This window comes from Papio anubis, chromosome 20 (genome assembly GCF_008728515.1).
Source record: "Papio anubis isolate 15944 chromosome 20, Panubis1.0, whole genome shotgun sequence".
NCBI lineage: Eukaryota > Metazoa > Chordata > Mammalia > Primates > Cercopithecidae > Papio > Papio anubis.
The window spans coordinates 49,771,126-49,790,467 of NC_044995.1; the positions used below are offsets into that span (position 1 = coordinate 49,771,126).

The window sequence follows — 19,342 nt, forward strand, 5'->3', positions numbered from 1 at the left end:
GGCAGGCAGGGTTGGGGAGGCTTGGTGGAGCTGTGACGGGAACAGGAAGATGCTGGGCCCTGGGTCACAGGCTCAGTGGGTCATTGGCGACGTTGAGCAACACAGCTGAAGGACTCGGGTTTCCTCCTGGGCTCTTATCCCTGGACGTGCTCATTTTATTTAATTAATTAATTTCTGAGACAGGGTCTCACTTCGTCGCCCAGGCTGGAGTGCAGCGGTACGATCACAGCTCACTGCAACCTCGACTCAAGGGATCCACCTGGCTCAGCCTCCTGAGTAGCTGAGACCACAGGCATGTGACATCACACCTCGCTAATGTGTAAAATTTTTGCCGAGACGGGGTCTCACTTTATTGCCCATGCTGGTCTTGAGCTCCTGGACTCAAGCAATCCTCTCTCCTCAGCCTCCCAAAGTGCTGGGATGACAGGCGTAAAGCACCGTGCTGGGCTGTGCAGCCATTTGAGAGCCGGCTGGACCTGCCCAGGGTGGCTTGGAGGGATGGTTCAGCAGCCCTTACGGCGGGCACCGTGTAGCCCTGGGATGCAGGGACGTGCAGCCCCGGCCTAGAGGGGCACATTCTATCCCGGCCTTGAGAGTTGTAAATGAGCGTTACTCTCCCCACAGTGGCCGCTGTCTGCTGCCTGGGCCTTGGCTGCAGCCTGGTGGCAGGGGAGGGCCTTGGTTGTCTCTGTGGAGTGGGCAGGGCTAGATCCCACCTTCCTCCAATCTGACCTCAGAGCCCAGGCCCCTGCCCACTGCCCCGCTCTCCCTGTGGCATCTCACGGTGTCTGTGCCCTACTGAGAGGCAGGACGACGTTTTCCAGGAGAGGGAACCCTTACGGGGAGGATTGCAGGAAAGCCGAGGGCTCTCCAGAGGTACGGTGGGCCTCAGCCCAGGGCTTCATGGCTCTGGCAGGAACGCCCTCCCAGATGATGCTTCACCCAGGAAGGCAGAGGCTGAGGGCACTGCGTTGAGGGAATGCTGGTGCTGCGCCACAGGCCGACTCAGGCCCCAGCAGAACAGTCCTGGGCCTGGGGAAGGGGCCGTCCTATACTGCCAAGTGGGTGGCAGACGTGTGTGCGGGGCACACAGCTCCTGTCCTCGGGGATCCCGCAGTCGGGTTCAGGATCTGGCGGCCCAGTGCCAGTGGTTCTGGGTGGGGCCATTGACGGCGTCCCAGCTGGGGCTCCAGGCGACTCCAGAACTGCATCTGTAGAGGGCGGGGTCCTGAGGTAGAGGCGCTCAGGGAGCAGCTCCAGGTACATGGGAAGCCCTGAAGCCCACCCGCCATGTACCCAGTATCTCGTGAGCCTTCCAGCAGAGTCGGGTCGGGCAGGGATCCTCCTCCTTCTGACTCTTCAGATGTGGCCCCCCCCATGGGCTCTGGGGTGCCTACCTCTGGACTTGGCCGTTGCCACATCAGTACTGGGCGGACTCTGCCTGTGACTCCCAAACAGCAGTGGGAGTGGCTCATCCCAGTTTACAGATGAGGAAACTGAGGCCCAGCATCAGGAGGCCACTCACCTGTGTGCGTGTGGCTGGTGACTGGGGGTGCTGGGCTGGATGTGGGTGGACCGGGGCCCTGCCTGCCTCCTCAGCCGTTTCTGCTGCCAGACTCTGTGGGCTGGGAACAGAAGGAGGGAACTTGAAGCCTTCCAAGGATGGGCCTGAGGCAGGCCTGGCTCTCTGGTGACGGTGACAGCCTCCCCTCCCCCAGTAGGCAGCTGAGCCCCAGGAGCCTGCTGATCTGGCAGGGCTTGCCGGCTCTCCTGGGAAACTCTGAGGCCCCTGAGTCAGGTGAGAAGGGAGCAGGAGGCCAAGAACGGCGCCTCGCTTTCAAGGGTGGCTTGTTTTCATCTCTGGCCTCGCAGGAGGGTCAGGAACTCCCACTGGCCGCGTCCTGCGCTGCCTCCTGGTGGCTGGGTGACAACCGGGTTTCCGTGGGGCAGTGAAGGTGCCATCCGACCACCTGTGCTGCCTTCAGAGACCTGACAGTGTGTGCTCTCCTCGGTACAACTTTTCATCCGCAGTGAGCTGCGTCCAGGAAGGAACGGACTCTGGGGGAGAACCCCCACAGCCAGCAGTATTGTCTTTTGGTTTCCCAGGCCTGGCTGGGGCGTATGAGGACCTGGGGGTGATTTTACCAGCAGGTGGCAGATGGGCAGTTGGACCAGCGGGGCCACCTGCCTGGCCTGGAGTGGCAGCTATGGAGCTTGCTGGAGGGACAGTTGCCGCTAGGGATATTGGGGGCCAGATTGTTGTCTGGTGGGCCATTCTTTGCATTGTAGGACATTGAGCAGCGTCCCTGGGCTTCCCCGACCCCAGTGGTGACAACCACCAGTGGTGCTGAGGCCATTTCTTTTTCAGCGCTCGCCGGGGAGCCTGCGAGTCCAGCTGCGGCTCTGGGCCCTGGCAAGCTGGGACCCTCTTGGCTGGGGGTTGTAGCTTTGCCCTGGCCTCGAGGAGGAGACCCCAGCCCATGCTCCCACCACAGGGTGGGTGGCTCTGCTGCCCTGTGGCTCTTGATGTTCCTGTGTGGAGGGGATTAGAGGAAAGGGGCCTGGGGTTTCTGGAGCAGCCGCCTTCTTGCAGATGCTGGCAGGACTGCGCTGGCCGCTCTCCTCCAGGTGGATGGCGATGGGAAAAGCGCCGGGTTCCCAGGGCCTGTCTGTGTTCCCAGGGCCCGGGGGCCTGTCTGTGTTGCCGTGGGTGTCTGGGCACTTTACTTTGGAAGGTCTGTTTTCTGCCCTGGGGAAATGTTTGTTTTAGAAACCTCAGAAAATACAGAAGAGCCCCAGGAGAAGCCTCATGGGTGAGGTTGGATTCTGTTTTTTTTTTTTTTTCGGGGGCTTTTCCCAAGGTTCTGAGGTCCTCACCTGACTTCCCGAGTGCCTGGGCAGCTTTGAAAACCTGGCTTCTGGGCCCGGAGCCTGTCTCCAGGCGTGGGCCTTGTCAGTCGGGACTGGTTGTGGTATTTATGTTTTGGGATTCTTTGCTTAGGTCTTCAGTAGAGCAGTGGCGGATCCCGACAGGCAATTCTGCACCCTGGGAATGTTGGGAGATGTCTGCAGATGTTTCGGTTGCCAGTTTTGGGGTGCAGGCACAGAGAGGGCGGAGGCAGGGACGCTGCTCAGCACCCTTCAGAGCCAGGGACAGCCCCGCAGACAGGGATCTAGCCTGGGGTCAGTAGTGCCGAGGACGAGGCCGAGGATGCTGGTCTGCTGGCCCAGCCTGTTTTTGTGTTTCCTTTCTGTTTGTTTTGTTTTGTTTTGTTTGCAACAGAATCTGGCTCTGTCGTCCAGGCTCTTAGAGTGCAGTGGCTCCATCTTAGCTCCCTGTAACCTCCGCCTCCTGGATTCAAGTGATTCTCCTGCCTCAGCCTCCCAAGTAGCTGGGATTATAGGCGACTGCTACCACGTTTGGCTCATTTTTGTATTTTTAGTAGAAATGGGGTTTCACCATGTTGGCCAGGCTGGTCTCGAACTCCTGGCCTCAGGTGATCCACCTGCCTCAGCCTCCCAAAGTGCTGGGATTACAGGCATGAGCCGCTGCGCTGGGCCTGTTTTTTTGTTTTTGAGAGGGATGGCTGAGCTGGTGGTCTGCCTATAGGGAGAGGCAGAGGCCCTGAGAACCACCGTCCCTGGCCCCAGAGCCTGAGACAGGAGAGGCAGGGCAGCTCGCTGGGGCTGGGGTCAGCAGGGACAAGTGTGCCAGCTGGGAGGGGTTCCGGGGACTCCTGTGGTGCCTGAGCCACCCCCTGTGCCCCCCGCCCAGAGCCCTCTGCAGCTTTACCATCTCCTCCAGGGACTGCAGACTTGAGGCGCTGGTGCTAGTGGCCGGCCTCTGTCCCTCTAGAGACCACGGCCTGGAATGAAGTCATCTTGCTTGGCTTTCTGTGGGGCAGAGCTCGCTAGGAAGGCTCCAGCCTCCACCTGCTGGGCGTTACCCCCTTGAGCCTGTTGCTTCCTGAACCTCCGTGAGCTCTTGTGCACAATGGGGTCGTAGCATCTGAGTGTGACAGGAAACGTGCAGGCTGTGCCGTAGCAGGCCTCACTTTGACGAGGAAACACTGTCCTCCACCCTCAGAATCCCTTCTGCAGAGCAGCCCCTGGAGGGGAGCAGGCAGGTTTGGGGGGCCACCCTCCACCCCACCCTCAGAATCCCTTCTGCAGAGCAGCCCCTGGAGAGGAGCAGGCAGGTTTTGGGGGAGCGCTGGGTGCGAGGGCCGTGGCTCGCTCCTCACGCAGTCCACGCAGTGGGTACACTGTTGGTGTGATCTGTGGCAGAACAAAAAGCAAAAACCTGAAAAGGAAATAAACAGGATAGAAGGAGACACCTGGGTCCCAGGGAGCCAGGAGCCTGTCAGGGCAATCCTGGGGGTCCCTGAGCTTCATGGGGACCTCTCACGTCACCTTTCCTCCTCCTCTGCTAATAGCCGAGTCCTCGGGGACCCTTGGAGGAGCCCCATGTGCACTGGTTGTTTCGGTGCTGTCCCTTCCTTAGGCTCTGAGAAGTTTTTGGGAACGGCTGCAAGGACAGAGCGCCTCCCGTCCCATGACAGGCTGCATGCCTGGAGGCCGGGGTTCCGGGACCTGCCTTGCTTCCGGCCTCAGGAAAGGAGTGGTTGTAGGAGGACTCGGGACGAGCTGTGGGCTGAGCCTGGACACACACTCCACAGAACTTCAGTGTTCTCTGTAAAGCCAGGAGCTGGTCCTGTTGCCCTCCAAGGCCCTTTCTGGGTCCATCTGGACTCAATGTCTGTGGGTCTAGGCTGAGGGGACTCGGGAAACAGAAGCGGAGGGGGTGACGTGGGGTGGGCCCGGGTCCAGGAGAGAGGGCAGCTGTCACTGGGAGTTGGAGGGAGTGGAGTGGGTGACGTGGGGTGGGCCCGGGTGTCACTCGGAGTTGTAGGGGAGTGGGGCAAGTGTTTCCAAGCACACAATTACTGGGATGGGCTTTGGAGGACGAGTAGGAGTTTGCCTGTGGCTGGAAGTGGGATTAGGGCTGTGGGCTCTGGGGATGGAGACAGCCCGCTGAAACCCTGGAATGTTCTCATGCTCTGGGCTTGGGGCTGCTTGGGAGCTCGTGGCCGACGGGGGCTCACTGTTGACGTGCTGTCTCCTGTGTCTCCAGCCTGGGAGTGCTGCCGGCGTTGGGCAGTGTGCGACTCCCGGCTTTCTGCAGTCTCTTCCTGTGGCCACAGAGACTCGCGTCTGGAGAGTCGATGTGCCGCGGGCATGGAGGGGCCTGCGCCTCTGGGTCAGTGTTTCCTTCCCCTTCCCACTTTCTTTCCTTCCTCATGTCTCTGCAGACACGTGCCCTGGGCCAACTCCATCAAGCCTGGGGTGCCCAGAAGAGCCTGGCGGGGGCAGGACCAGGAAGGTGGCGGAGAGTGTGTGCCTGGGGGTGTGGGTCCGGCGTGCACTCCAAGCGTATCCCCGCCCTGTGGCTTCCCAGCCTGTCCGTTTGTCCTGGCGATAGGTCCATCTGCACCCTGTTAACGGTCACAGGTCACAGTCCGTTTTTCTGAGACCCCTCCCTCCTCCTCTCATGGTGGCTCAGAGGCCCTCAGAGACCAAAAGGGAGCCAGCACTGCCTCAGGAACAGGCCCCAGGGAGGCAGGGTCTGAAAGCCATGGAAGTGGGCCTGGGCAGGCCCGAGTTGGCCACAGCCCTGTGTGCCCTGGCCGAGGAGGCGGAGTGAGGTGAGGGCTCCACCATGCCTTCCACCTCTGTATCCCAGGAACCATGCCCGGCACTGCTGCTTCTGCAGGGAGGACCTTGGAGGGCTGCCTGGAGGAAATGGACTTTGGGGGAGTGGACGAGACAGGGAAGGAGGGCCCTACCCTTTGCGCTCTGCAGGCTGTGTGCCCTCTCTGAGGTCCTGGGCAGATATTAAGAGAATATGTGCTGGAGGAATGAATGATGGGGCCGGGGTTGGCCCACCTTGTCAGCCAGCGCCCCCGCCGCCGCCCCCCAGCACCTGCACACAGGTCACCAAGTGACAAAAACAGCTCATGCTTGCAGTCACCCTGGTGTGCAGGGTCCTCCTTAGGCGCCACGGCACCCATCCTCGGAACATGTGAACCCCTGGCTGAGGGGCAGTGCCCCGCAGAGGTGCCCACTCCAGCTTCTCTGTGAGCCCCTGGAAGAGGCTGCAGGGCTCCTGGATGCTTTTAGTCCCCTGTGCCCGACGGGGAGCACAGGAACCCTGGAAACACCCACTGGGAAATGTGCTTTGGGGACAAAAAAGACCTTGGGATGAGGAGGAGCTGAGAGCTGGACTGTGTTTTTTTTTTTTTTGAGACAGAGTCTCGCTCTGTCGCCCTGGCTGAAGTGCAGTGGTATGATCTCGGCTCACTGCAACCTCCACCGCCCGGGTTCAAGTGATACTCCTGCCTCAGCCTCCCCATTACCTGGGATTACAGGAGCACGCCGCCACGCCCGACTGATTTTTTGTATTTTAGTCGAGACAGAGTTTCACTGTGTTGCCCAGGCTGGTCTCAAACTCCTGAGCTCGGGCAATCCGCCTGCCTCGGCCTCCCAAAGTGCTGGGGTTGCAGGCGTGAGCCACCGTGCCTGGCTGAGAGCTGGACTCTTAACTTACTCTGTGTGGACTATGGAAGTGGCTCACAGCCAAGGTGGGCTCTTGGCAGGGGTGGAGAGGCACAGGGGAGAAGGCCCCGCTGGCCCCGCCCCATCATGTGGTGGCAGTCAGGCCCCTCCCCTCCAGTTCTTGTCCTTTGCCATTTGTACCCTTCTGTTTCAGTTTATTTTTATTTTTACTTTTTTTTGAAAAGGAGTCTCGCTCTGTGCCCCAGGCTGGAGTGCAGTGGCGCGATCTCGGCTCACTGCAAGCTCCGCCCCCCCGGGTTCACGCCATTCTCCTGCCTCAGCCTCCCAAGTAGCTGGGACTACAGGCGCCCACCACCTCGCCCGGCTAATTTTCTTGTATTTTTAGTAGAGACGGGGTTTCACCGTGTTAGCCAGGATGGTCTCGATCTCCTGACCTCGTGATCCGCCCATCTCGGCCTCCCAAAGTGCTGGGATTACAGGCTTGAGCCACCGCGCCCGGCCTGTATTTTTTTTTAGTAGAGACAGGGTTTCTGCATGTTGCTCAGGCTGGTCTCGAACTCCCAACCTCAGGTGATCCTCCCGCCTTGACCTCCCAAAGTGCTGGGATTACAGGCGTGAGCCACTGTCTCCGGCCGGTTTTTTGTTGTTGTTGTTTTGTTTTTTTGAGATGGAGTTTCGCTCTTGTTGCCCAGGCTGGAGTGCAGTGGCACCATCTCAGCTCACTGAAGACTCTGCCTTCCGGGTTCAAGCGATTCTCCTGCCTCAGCCTCCCAAGTAGCTGGGATTACAGGCACCCCTACACCCGACTAATTTTTTGTAGTTTTAGTAGGGATGGGGTTTCCCCATGTTGGCCAAGCTCGTCTCAAACTCCTCACCTCAAATGGTCCACCTGCCTCGGCCTCGGGCTCCACCTCCCAAAGTGCTGGGATTACAGGCGTGAGCTACTGCGCCCAGCCTGTTTCTTTTTTTTTTTTTTTTGAGACGGAGTCTCGCTGTGTCTCCCAGGCTGGAGTTCAGTGGCGTGATCTCGGCTCACTGCAAGCTCTGCCTCCTGGGTTCACGCCATTCTCCCGCCTCTGAGTAGTTGGGACTACAGGCGCCCGCCACCTCGCCCGGCTAGTTTTTTTTTTTTTTTTTTTGAGACGGAGTTTCGCTCTGTCGCCCAGGCTGGAGTGCAGTGGCTTGATCTCAGCTCACTGCAAGCTCCGCCTCCTGGGTTCCCGCCATTCTCCTGCCTCAGCCTCCCCAGTAGCTGGGACTACAGGCGCCTGCCACCTCGCCTGGCTAGTTTTTTCTATTTTTTAGTAGAGACGGGGTTTCACCGTGTTAGCCAGGATGGTCTCGAACTCCTGACCTCGTGATCCGCCCGTCTCGGCCTCCCAAAGTGCTGGGATTACAGGCGTGAGCCACCGTGCCCAGCCCAGCCTGTTTCTACATTGTTTTGAAAGGCAGCTGACCTCTGTCCTGGTTACCGACCCTGTCCCCCGACCTTGAGCTGTATGCCTTGGGACAGCAGCGCGTCCAGTCATGGCACGTGGGGACGGCCACCCCATGAGGTGAATAAATGCCCAGGACGCCTCAGAGAGCGGAGCTGCTGGTCCCCGGTCAGGCGGGGACCTTTTTCTTTTTCTCCCCTGGACCCTGCTGTGTGACTCCACCTGCTGGGCAGCCCCGGCACTGCACTGTCGAGGTGGGGGGTGCCATGCCTTGGAGCAGAGGGGAGGCTCAGATCTCAGCCCTGTGGGTGGAGGAGGACCCTGTGGGCTGTGGGGTGGACCCCAGGCGCTGCCGCTGCAGGCACAGCCCAGCCTCCACCGCAAGCTCTGCTGTCTGGGCGGAGTCTGGTGTGGGGGTGGGGCAGAGCTGGGCCACCTTGGGTTTCAGGGAGGGTCTTGGAAGCCGCTGGGTGGTGGAGGTCCAGGCCTCCAGCATTGGCCAGACCCCTCCTCGAAGGCGTCTCCAGGTGACCCTGTTCCTGCCCCTTGTGGTCCAAGAGCTGTGGGCCTCCTCTGGGTGCGGAGTGCTGGTCCCTTTGCCTCTGAGCAGCGGGTTCCTATCTGTCCAGTGGGCTGTGTGTAGAGGGCCCCGGGCACCTGCATGTCCAGGAATGGGGCTGGAGGACGTCCCGCCGTGAGGGTGGGAGGGGAGGCCCCAGGAGCAGAGACCCCCAGAGTGGACGTATGGCCGTTTGTGGGGACCTTATGGTTACTCTGCCGTACACAGGAGGTGGGCTTCAGGGGTGCTGTCCTCTAGAGCCCTCTTCCCAGAGAGGTCTGTCATGGGGAGGGCGCTCTCGTGGATACAACCAACCCCTGCCTTGCGCTTCGCGAGGGTCAGCCCCGTGCGTCCTCTGCCGCTGTGGCTGTTTTGGGAATGCTCTCTCCTGTTTCCATCTTCAAAGCCTCAGGCCGCCCAGATGGCTCCCCTGGGGGCTAGGTTGGGAGGAGTCTTGCTTATCTGTCGTGCCAGTGTCCGGCTAAGCCCCAGGCCGGAGGGACTGTCTGTTTCCTCCTGGGATTCCTGCCTGGCCTGTTCGGGGCCAGTATGCGGGGCCCACAGCCTGGGCTGGAGGCGCCAGTCCTGCTGATGCCTCATTGCAGTGAGAGGCCTCCAGGGCCCACCAAGCGGTCTCCTGGAGCAGGGACTGGGCCTTCTGGGTGCTTTTTTTTTTTTTTTTTTTTTTTTTTTTTGAGACGGAGTCTCGCTGTCGCCCAGGCTGGACTGCAGTGGTGCAATCTCGGCTCATTGCAACCTCCACCTCCCAGGTTCAAGCAATTCTCCTGCCTCAGCTTCCCAAGTAGCTGAGATTACAGGCGCCTGCCACCAGGCCTGGCTAATTTTTTTTGTTTGGTATGTTTTAGTAGAGACAGGGTTTCACCGCCTTGGCCAGGCTGGTTTCAAACTCCTGACCTCAGTGATCTGCCCGCCTCTGCCTCCCAAAGTGCTAGGATTACAGGTGTGAGCCACCGCACCTGGCCGAGTCGTCCTTTAGATGTGACCCCCGGGTGGACTCCCAGGGCACCCAGCGGCATGTAGATGCCACCCTAGGGCCTTTCCAGTCCTGACAGGTACCCAGACCCAGCTCCCTCGGGCAGAGTGGGACGGGGCGGCCCAGGGAGGCAGTGGTGCGTACCAGCTTCAGGTCACCTTTCAGGGGCTCAGCACCCCGTGCCCCCTGTTCTGAGCTGCAGGCAGCCATGGCCAACCCCCAGGCAGCTTCCTGTGTGAAACTCCCAGACCTGACTGGAGTGCCCAGGCCAGGACTCTGCCTTCCAGCACCAGCGGGTCACAGGCTGCAGGGCGGGGGAGCCCAGTAACCAGAGGGAGGAGGGAGGGGAGGCCTTGGTGCAGATCCTGACCTCGGTCTTCTTGGACCCGCTTTCTTTTTGGTGCAGCCTTTGTGGAGGCGGTAGCAGCCTCCACCCCGGAGTGGAAATGCTGAACCCCCTCTGGAGAGTGTGCCGCTCCGGCCTCCAGGTGCCCCTGCCCTTTCCCACTTGTTGGCTGAAGGCTGGGGCAGGTTTCATAGCCCTTGTAAGACAAGCCGTGCTTTGGGAGGCCCAGGTGAGAGGATTGCTTGAGCTTAGAAGTTTGAGACCAGCCTGGGCAGTTACAGTGAGACCCCCGTCTGTACCAAAAACAGAAAAGAATTCGCTGGGTGTGGTGGAGCGCGCGGGTGGTCCCAGCTACTTGCGAGGCTGAGACAGTAGGATCGCTTGAGCCGGGGAGACACAGCTTCAGTGAGCTATGATGGCTCCACTGCACTCCAGTGTGGGCAATGCCTGTCTCCACAGAACAACAAAACAAGTACTCACACAGGTTTCTAGTTAGAAAGACAAGGCCACCTTCCCCAGATTGGACCCTTATCACCTGTGCCCTGGTGCTGCCCTCTGCTTGGGGGCCTGGCTCCGCTCCTGGGAGGCAGGTGCTATTCCTTCCAAGACCTTCCTGAAGCACCTTTTGGGCGGGGAAATGGTCTCTCCTTTCAGAGTTCACAATGTCCGGAGGTCTGAATTTCCTTCCTTTGGGAAGGGCCTGAGGGTGTCTGCTGGCTGGCGTGTGTATTGCCAATGACTCTTGGCTCCCCTGGCCTGGGTTGATCTCGCAGGCTGTGTCTTAGAGCCCTGGGGTCTAGGGAAAGGAGGTGGAAGCCCCTGAGTAGAGTCCCTTATCCTTAGCCCCTCAGATGCCTCAGTCCCCTCCACCCCCGCCTGCCCTCCTGGGGCCCAGTCTCGCTGCTGCCCACCCTTGCCTGGGGAGGAGAGCCTTCCCTTTAGGCGGGCTCTTCCTCCTCTCTGCATCCCTTTATGACCTGGCCTTGCCCCTCCTCAGTAGTTGTGCTCTGTCACCTCCCCCCCCCCATGAATCTCTGCAGCTCACTCCACAGTGGCCTTGGCCTGGACTCTCCACGTCACTGGGCAGCCAGGACTTCCGGGGCTGGGGGAGGGCTGGCACTAGTTGCCCTGTTCACCAGGTGGATGGCAGGGGTGGCGTGCTCTACAGCCAGCTGGGTCAGGGAGGAGCCGGAGCCTCCCTCAGTGAAGTGGGCTGGGAGGGCAGGGCGCCCTTGAGCGTGCTGCTGGCCTCCACTGCCCTCCCCCTCGGTGGGGGCTGACACCCAGCCCCAGCTGGCCGTTGTCCTGCCGGGAGCATCCTCCTGGCCTGGGAGCTGGCCCTTCCCGCGCAGAGGAACCGGCAGCCACTGTTGCTGATCCCAGTCGGGTGCCCTTGCTGACTCCCAGGGTCCTCGGCTGTGAGATGGTGCCAGAGTGGGCCCCTCTGCACCTGCTGGGCACATGTGACGTTTCCTGGAAGTGCCTCGGCTGTGGCATGGCCCAGGCAAAGAAGAGCCCGGCTGCCTCGGCTGTGGCTTCTGTGTGACGTTCCCCTGGCTGCCCGGACCTCGTGGCTCTGCACACAGTTGCGCAGAGTTCTGGGTGGTCCAAAACGGACACACGGATCTGTCCTCCTGTCTAAATGCTACTTAATTTTATTTGTTTTAGAAACAGGATCTTGCTCTGTTGCCCAGGCTGGAAGGCGGTGGTGTGATCACAGCTCACTGAAGCTTTGACCTCCTAGGCTCAAGATCCTCCCACCTTAGCCTCCCAAGTAGCTGGGACCACAGGCACGCAATCACCACGCTCAGCTAATTTTTTGAATTTTTTGTAGAGACAGGGTCTCGCCATGTTGCCTAGGCTGGTCTTGAATTCAAGCAATCTGCTCATCTTGGCCTTCCAAAATGCTGGGATTACAGGCGTGAGCCACCAAGCCTGGCCCTAAATGTAATTTTTTTTTTTTTTTTTAAACAGAGTCTTGCTCTGTCGCCAGGCTAGAGTGCAGTGGTGTGGTCTCTGCCTCCTGGGTTCAAGCGATTCTCCTGCCTCAGCCTCCTGAGTAGCTGGGATTACAGGTGCGTGCCCCCATGCCTGGCTAATTTTGTATTTTTAGTAGAGACAGGGTTTCACCATGTTGGCCAGGATGGTCTTGAACTCCTGACCTGGTGATCCACCCGCCTCGGTCTCCCAAAGTGCTGGGATTACAGGCGTGAGCCACTGCGCCTGGCCCCTAAATGTAATCTTTAAAATGGGCACAATGTTGATATGATTTCAAGGGAAAGGCGGCAGCTGCCTGCGGTGAGCCCTCCCACCTCCTCCATAGCCTGAGTCCCGGCCTCCCACTGTCCCTGCAGGGCTCCTGGGAAGAGGACGGGCCTTCTGCCTTCGCAGGTACAGGCAGTGGGCAGCGTGTTCTCCACTGTACTCTCATCACCAAATGAGGCTGCGTTCGTTCCCCATGGGCCTTCAAGCAGCATGGTGTCTCTCAGCGCTGGGCTCGGAGTCCAAATCAGAGGGCTCAAGTCAAGCTGTGGGCAGGGCTGGGCCTCCTGGAGGCTGCAGGGGAGAGTCAGTGCCCGCCTTTCCCAGCATCTGGAGGCGCCGGCATCCCTCGACTCAGGGCCCCTTCCTCCCCTTCATGGCCACAGTACAACCTCTTCTGGTCTCTCTGACTTTCACCTTCCTGCCTCCCCCTTTAAAGGACCCTGCAAGGACATTGGGTCCCCAGATAACACAAGATGTTCACCCACCTCAGGGTCCTTCGTTCGTAGCACCTTCAGTCTCTGGCTGAGTGAGGTGGGCCAGGCCACAGGTTCCAGGGATTAGGATGGGGACTTGCCTGGGGAGGCTTTTGTTCTCCTGGTGGGTGTGTCTCTGGGGAGCAGCTTGGGAAACCAGCCATTTCTTTTTTTCTTTTTCTTTTTCTTTTTTTTTTTTTTTTGAGATGGAGTCTCGCTCTGTCGCCCAGGCTAGAGTGCAGTGGCCGGATCTCAGCTCACTGCAAGCTCCGCCTCCCGGGTTCACGCCATTCTCCTGCCTCAGCCTCCCGAGTAGCTGGGACTACAGGCGCCCGCCACCTCGCCCGGCTAGTTTTTTTGCATTTTTTAGTAGAGACGGGGTTTCACCGCATTAGCCAGGATAGTCTCGATCTCCTGACCTCGTGATCCGCCCGTCTCGGCCTCCCAAAGTGCTGGGATTACAGGCTTGAGCCACCGCGCCCGGCTCTTTTTTTTTTTTGAGACGGAGTTTCGCTCTTATTGCTTAGGATGGAGTACAGTGGCTCAATCTCGCCTCCCGGGTTCAAGCGATTCTCCTGCCTCAGCCTCCCAAGTAGCTAGGATTATAGGCGTGGGTCACCATGTCCAGCTAATTTTGTAGTTTTAGCAGAGACGGGATTTCTCCATGTTGGCCAGGCTGGTCTTGAACTCCCGACCTCAGGTGACCCACCCGCCTCGGCTGGATGCAGGTGGATGCAGGATCCATCCCACAGTGCTGGGATTACAGGTGTGAGCCACCGCGGGGCGGAAGCCAGCTGTTTCTTTCCTATGCCTGCTGGGGTCCGAGGCGGGGTCAGGGGGCCCTAGGGGAAGCCTCCAGTTCTGTTGCTGTTCTCTGCACCGTCCACAGTGGGAGATCCTGTGCCTGCCTCCCCTTGCCTGTGTCCAGCCATTTCTCTGCACGGAGGTCTTAGCGCCCTGTAGGGGTCGACCTCCAGGTAGGCCGAAGGGCACGCAGGTTTTGTGAGTGGAAGAAACACATCTGAGGCCTGACCTTCAGACAAGCTGCACGTTCAGTCAGAATCAAGTCAGAGCCAAGCGGCATCTTGGCGCAGGCAGGTTCCCGTGGGGCCGTTGCCTTTTGCTACATGGTGTCACGGCTTGCTCCTTATCAGTCTGTTGGGGACGGGTGTCAGCATTCACGTCCCTCTTGGCAGTCGGCATTGGGTGCAGCATAAATTAAGGCCAAATTGCATTTCCTGCACCCGGTGGGACTGCAGGCTTAGTGTGGGCCTGGCTGCGACTTTGCTGGAATCTTTGATCTCGCTGGGTTTGTGGAGTTGCTTTTCAAAGGCGAGAGTGTGCAACATTCCTTGCCCCTCTTCTTCCCTGTAGCAGTGTGACTTGGAGGTCCCCGCAGGGCGCACGCCTGCCCCTTAACCCCAGGTGACCTGCGTTCAGGCTTCTAGGTCATCTTCTGTGTTATTTATTGTTGTGTTTTTGCCGTGAAGGCTGCGCCAGATGCATCTGTACCTCTGCCCTGTGTGGTCTGTCTATGGCACGGGTTCTGAGGATTCTGAGTCTCAAGGTGGTGGTGTTGAAGCTGCATGGGATGGTTGCAAAACTGCTCTGCGAGATCTCGGCCTGTCCATGGCCCCCTCAGCGACACGCAAGGGAGATTTCACCCCATCGAGAGCCGCTTTTGCCATCTAAGGGGATGTACCATCTACAGGTTCCAGAAATTAGGACGCAGGCGTCTTTGGCACCGTTTCCTGCCAACTCCAGAGGATCAGACCTATTGACCTTTAGAGACCTTTAGAGATGTTATGGAATTATATTCAGTGGAACTTTATTTTTTTTTTTTAAGAGTTGGGATCTTGCTCTGTTGCCCAGGCCAGAGTGCAGAAGCACAGTCCTGGCTCACTGCAGCCTCAAGCCTCTGGGCTCAAGTGATTCTCCCACTTCAGCCTCCCACGTAGCTAGGACCACAGATGTGCGTCACCACGCTCAGCTTATTTTTAAGTATTTTTTTAAGAGATGGGATCTGTGTCATCCAGGCTGGTCTTAAACTCCTGAGCTTGGCCGGGCGCGGTGGCTCAAGCCTGTAATCCCAGCACTTTGGGAGGCCGAGACGGGCGGATCACGAGGTCAGGAGATCGAGACCATCCTGGCCGACACGGTGAAACCCCGTCTCTACTAAAAAATACAGAAAACTAGCCGGGCGAGGTGGCGGGCGCCTGTAGTCCCAGCTACTCGGGAGACTGAGGCAGGAGAATGGCGTGAACCCGGGAGGCGGAGCCTGCAGTGAGCTGAGATCCGGCCACTGCATTCCAGCCTGGGCGGCAGAGCGAGACTCCGTCTCAAACAAAAAAAAAAAAAAAAAAAAAAAAAAAACTCCTGAGCTCAAGCAGTGTCCTCCCGCCTCGGCCTCCCAAAGCGCTGCCGTGATCGGTGTGGGCTGCTGCACAGCAGCTCGTGCCTATAGTCACAGCTATCTTGGAGGCTGAGGTTGGAGGATTGCTTGAGTCTAGGAGTTCAAAGCCTGCCTGGCTGACATGGTGAGATCCCACCTCTACAAATTTTTTTTTTTTTTTTTTTTTTTTTGAGACAGAGTTTTGCTCTTGTTGCCCAGGCTGGAGTGCAATGGCATGATCTCGGCTCACTGCAAGCTCCGCCTCCCGAGTTCAAGCGATTCTTCTGCCTCAGCCTCCTGAGTAGCTGGGATTACAGGCGTGAGCCACCACACCCGGCTAATTTTGTATTTTTAGTAGAGACAGGGTTTCTGCATGTTGCTCAGGCTGGTCTCGAACTCCTGACCTCAGGTGATCCACCTGCCTTGGCCTCCCAAAATGTTGGGTGGGATTACAGCCATGAGCCACCACGCCCAGCTACAAAAAATTTTTAAATTAAAAAATTTATTTGGCCGGGCGCGGTGGCTCGAGCCTGTAATCCCAGCACTTTGGGAGGCCGAGACGGGCGACACGAGGTCAGGAGATCGAGACCCTCCTGGCTAACATGGTGAAACCCCATCTCTACTAAAAAATACAAAAAACTAGCCGGACGAGGTGGCGGGCGCCTGTAGTCCCAGCTACTCGGGAGGCTGAGGCAGGAGAATGGCATAAACTCGGGAAGTGGAGCTTGCAGTGAGCTGAGATCCGGCCACTGCACTCCAGCCTGGGCGACAGAGCGAGACTCCGTATCAAAAAAAAAAAAAAGAAAGAAAAAAAAAAGAAAATTTATTTAAAGTAGGCCAGGTGCAGTGGATCACTTGAGGTCAGGAGATCGAGACCATCCTGGCCAACATGGTGAAACCCCATTTCTACTAAAAATATAAAAATTAGCTGGGTGTGGTGGCACACGCCTATAATCCCAGCTACTTGGGAGTCTGGTGGCGGGCGCCTGTGGTCCCAGCTACTAGAGAGGCTGGTGACGGGCACCTGTAATCCCAGCTGCTCGAGAGTCTGAGGCGGGCACCTGTAATCCCAGCTACTTGGGAGGCTGAGGCGGGAGAGTTGCTTAAACCCGGGAGATAGAGGTTGCAGGGAGCTGAGATCACACCACTACGCTCCAGCTTGGGCGGCAGAGAGACTGTGTCAAAAAAAAAAACTTACTGTGGATTTTGCAGGGTGGCCCATCAACTGGGCATGTCCCCATCCCCCCGGCCCTGCTCAGCCATGGCCACTTCTGTGACCTCCGTTTCTGCAGGACAGGCACAGCCCAGTGAATGTTCCTAGAGGCAAGAAAGCCTGTGGGACAGAGCCCTGAGCTTACCCCCGCCGGGCATATGGCATGTGACTGCCACACCACCGCCACACCGCAGCCACACCACAGGCACACCACAGCCACACCGCAGGCACACCGCCACACCACAGCCACATCACTGCCACACTGCCACACCACAGGCACACCACCGCCACCATACCACAGGCATACTACAGCCACGCTGCAGGCACACCATTGCCACACCGCAGGCACACTGCTGGCTGGGTGGGGCCATGTTGGCCGAGGAAGGGCTCTCCTGTGTCCACTGTCAGGCTGTGGTTGTCAGCCCATTCCAGTCCTGCCTCAGCCCAGCATCCTGAATGCTGGGAGCTCCACACCTGCCTGCCCCAGGGAGTTCCAGCCTGTTGAGTGTCCACCCTGCCATGGTCATTGTGTACATTCCATGAGCCGTGTGAGGGAGCCTCCAGGACCCATGGAGCTGCGTGTCACACAGCCCAGGTCCATCCAGCGCCCGTTGGTCAGGGGCAGGGCGGGGCCCTGCACAGGGCCTGAGATGGCGCCATGGTCTGCACCCAGCTGGGCACCCCAGAGCCTTGGCGGGCGCCAGTGCACGATGGGTTTCAGAGGCGGGTCTCTTCCCTTCCCTGCAGTTTGAGGCCGGGGCCACTCCCACGCTGCAGGCTCCTCTCTGGCAGGCTGGTCACAGCTATGCTCTCTCTTCCCTTCAGGACTGGGTTATGACCCCTACAACCCCGAGCTGCCCAAGCCCCCCTCACAGAGGGAGAATGGCACCCTGGGCCTGGGGGAGGAGCCGCGCCCGGACGTGCTGGAGTTGGAGCTGGTCAACCAGGCCATTGAGGCCGTGCGCAGTGAGGTGGAGCTGGAGCAGCGGCGCTACCGGGAGCTGCTAGAGACGGCCCGTGAGCACCGCGCCGCCGAGGCCCCTGCCCTGGCGCCCCGCGGCCCCAACGCCAGCCCCACCGTGGGCCTGGACGAAGATGCCTTCCCACTGGCCTTCGACTACAGCCCCAGCAGCCACGGCCTGTTAAGTCCCGATACCGGCTACCAGCCCACCCCGCTGGCCACCCCTGCCGAGTCGGGCAGCAAGTACCTGCTGGCGTCCCTGGACAGGGGTCAGGGCAGAGGCGGAGGGGGCGGTGGTGCCCTGGAATACGTCCCCAAGGCTGTGAGCCAGCCCCGGCGGCACAGCCGCCCTGTTCCCAGTGGCAAGTATGTGGTGGACAACTCCAGGCCACCCACAGACCTGGAGTATGACCCTCTCTCCAACTACTCGGCCCGGCACCTCAGCAGGGCCAGCTCCCGGGACGAGCGGGCTGCCAAGCGACCCCGGGGCCCCCGCAGCAGCGAGCCCCACACCCCTGCTCCCAAAAAACCCTGTGACCCCTTCAGTAGCTGCGATGCGAGGTTCTCAGACTCGGAAGATGAGGCCACCACGGCCCCAGGTAATGAGCCCACCATCGCCAGCACCCCCAAAGCCAGGGCTGACCCTGAGAGCAAGGCCACTGGGCAGCCACCCTCCAAAGAGGGCCTGGAGGCCGAGGGGGGCGGCCTGCGGGAGACCAAGGAGACGGCCGTGCAGTGTGACGTGGGAGACTTCCAGCCACCCCCAGCCAAGTCCTGCTCCCCAGCCCAGGTCCAGGCCTCACAGGATGGGGGCTGCCCCAAGGAGGGAAAACCCAAGAAGAAAAAAAGCGGGACCCCACCTGCCCCCAGCTGCAAAGATGGGACCCAGAGGAAGGACAAGACCAAGGACAAGGGCCGAGGGCGGCCTGCAGAGAAGCCCCGTGCGGACAAGAAGGGCCCGCAGGCCAGCAGCCCCCGGCGCAAGGCAGAGCGACTGGAAGGGACCAAGAAGAAGCCATCTTCGGCCACTCCTGTGGCCAGCTCAGGGAAAGGACGGCCTGACCGGCCAGCGCGGCGGCCGAGCCCCACAAGCGGGGACTCCCAACAGGCGGCCAGCAGAGGCCCACCCCGCCCCCTTCAGCTCCCCGACAGGAAAAGCACCAAGGTCCCATCGGGGAAGCTGGTGGAGCGGAAAGCCCGCTCGCTAGACGAGGGCGCCTCTCAGGACGCCCCCAAACTGAAGAAGCGGGCCCTGAGCCACGCCGACCTCTTTGGAGACGAGAGTGAGGACGAGGCCGCAGGGCCGGGGGTGCCGAGTGTGTGGCCCCCTGCCCTCCCCAGCCTCAGCTCAGACTCAGACTCTGACTCGGACTCCAGCCTGGGCTTCCCTGAGGCGCGGGGGCCGCCCAAGCGGCTCAAGGCCTCCCCGCCCCCCTCCCCCGCACCGTCCTCCTCTTCGTCCTCCTCCAGCGCGGGGGCGGATGTGGACTACTCGGCCCTGGAGAAGGAGGTGGACTTTGACTCGGACCCCATGGAGGAGTGCCTGCGGATCTTCAACGAGTCCACCAGCGTCAAGGCAGAGGACAGAGGCCGGCTGGCCCGGCAGGTGAGGGAGCGGGTGCCCGGGCTGGGCTCAGGCACGGAGGACAGAGGCCGGCTGGACCGGCAGGTGAGGGCGCGGGTGCCTGGGCTGGGCTTAGAGGCGGAGGACAGAGGCTGGCTGGCCCGGCAAGTGAGGGCACGGGTGCCCGGGCTGGGCTCAGAGGTGGAGGACAGAGGCCGGCTTGACCGGCAGGTGAGGGCATGGGTGCCCGGGCTGGGCTCAGGGGCGGAGGACAGAGGCCGGCTGGACCGGCAGGTGAGGGCATGGGTGCCCGGGCTGGGCTCAGGGGCGGAGGACAGAGGCCGGCTGGCCCGGCAGGTGAGGGCGCGGGTGCCCGGGCTGGGCTTAGACAGAGGACAGAGGCCAGCTGGCCCGGCAGGTGAGGGCGCGGGTGCCCGGGCTGGGCTCAGGCACGGAGGACAGAGGCCGGCTGGACCGGCAGGTGAGGGCACGGGTGCCCGGGCTGGGCTCAGAGGCGGAGGACAGAGGCTGGCTGGCCCGGCAGGTGAGGGCACAGGTGTTCG

At 60.2% G+C, this 19,342-nt stretch overlaps 1 protein-coding gene across 2 annotated transcripts in view; it reads left to right on the forward strand.

Annotated features, from left to right (window-relative positions):
- Positions 1 to 19,342, forward strand: part of REXO1 (RNA exonuclease 1 homolog) — a 33,942-nt gene that overhangs the window by 2,944 nt on the left and 11,656 nt on the right. For both annotated transcript variants that reach the window (XR_002518849.2, XM_003919633.3), the window contains exon 2: positions 17,080 to 18,821. Coding sequence is in view for 1 of the 2 variants with exons in the window: in XM_003919633.3 (XP_003919682.2) it covers positions 17,080 to 18,821 (1,742 nt within the window). In the remaining variant the exon portion in view is untranslated. The remainder of the gene's footprint in view (positions 1 to 17,079; positions 18,822 to 19,342) is intronic.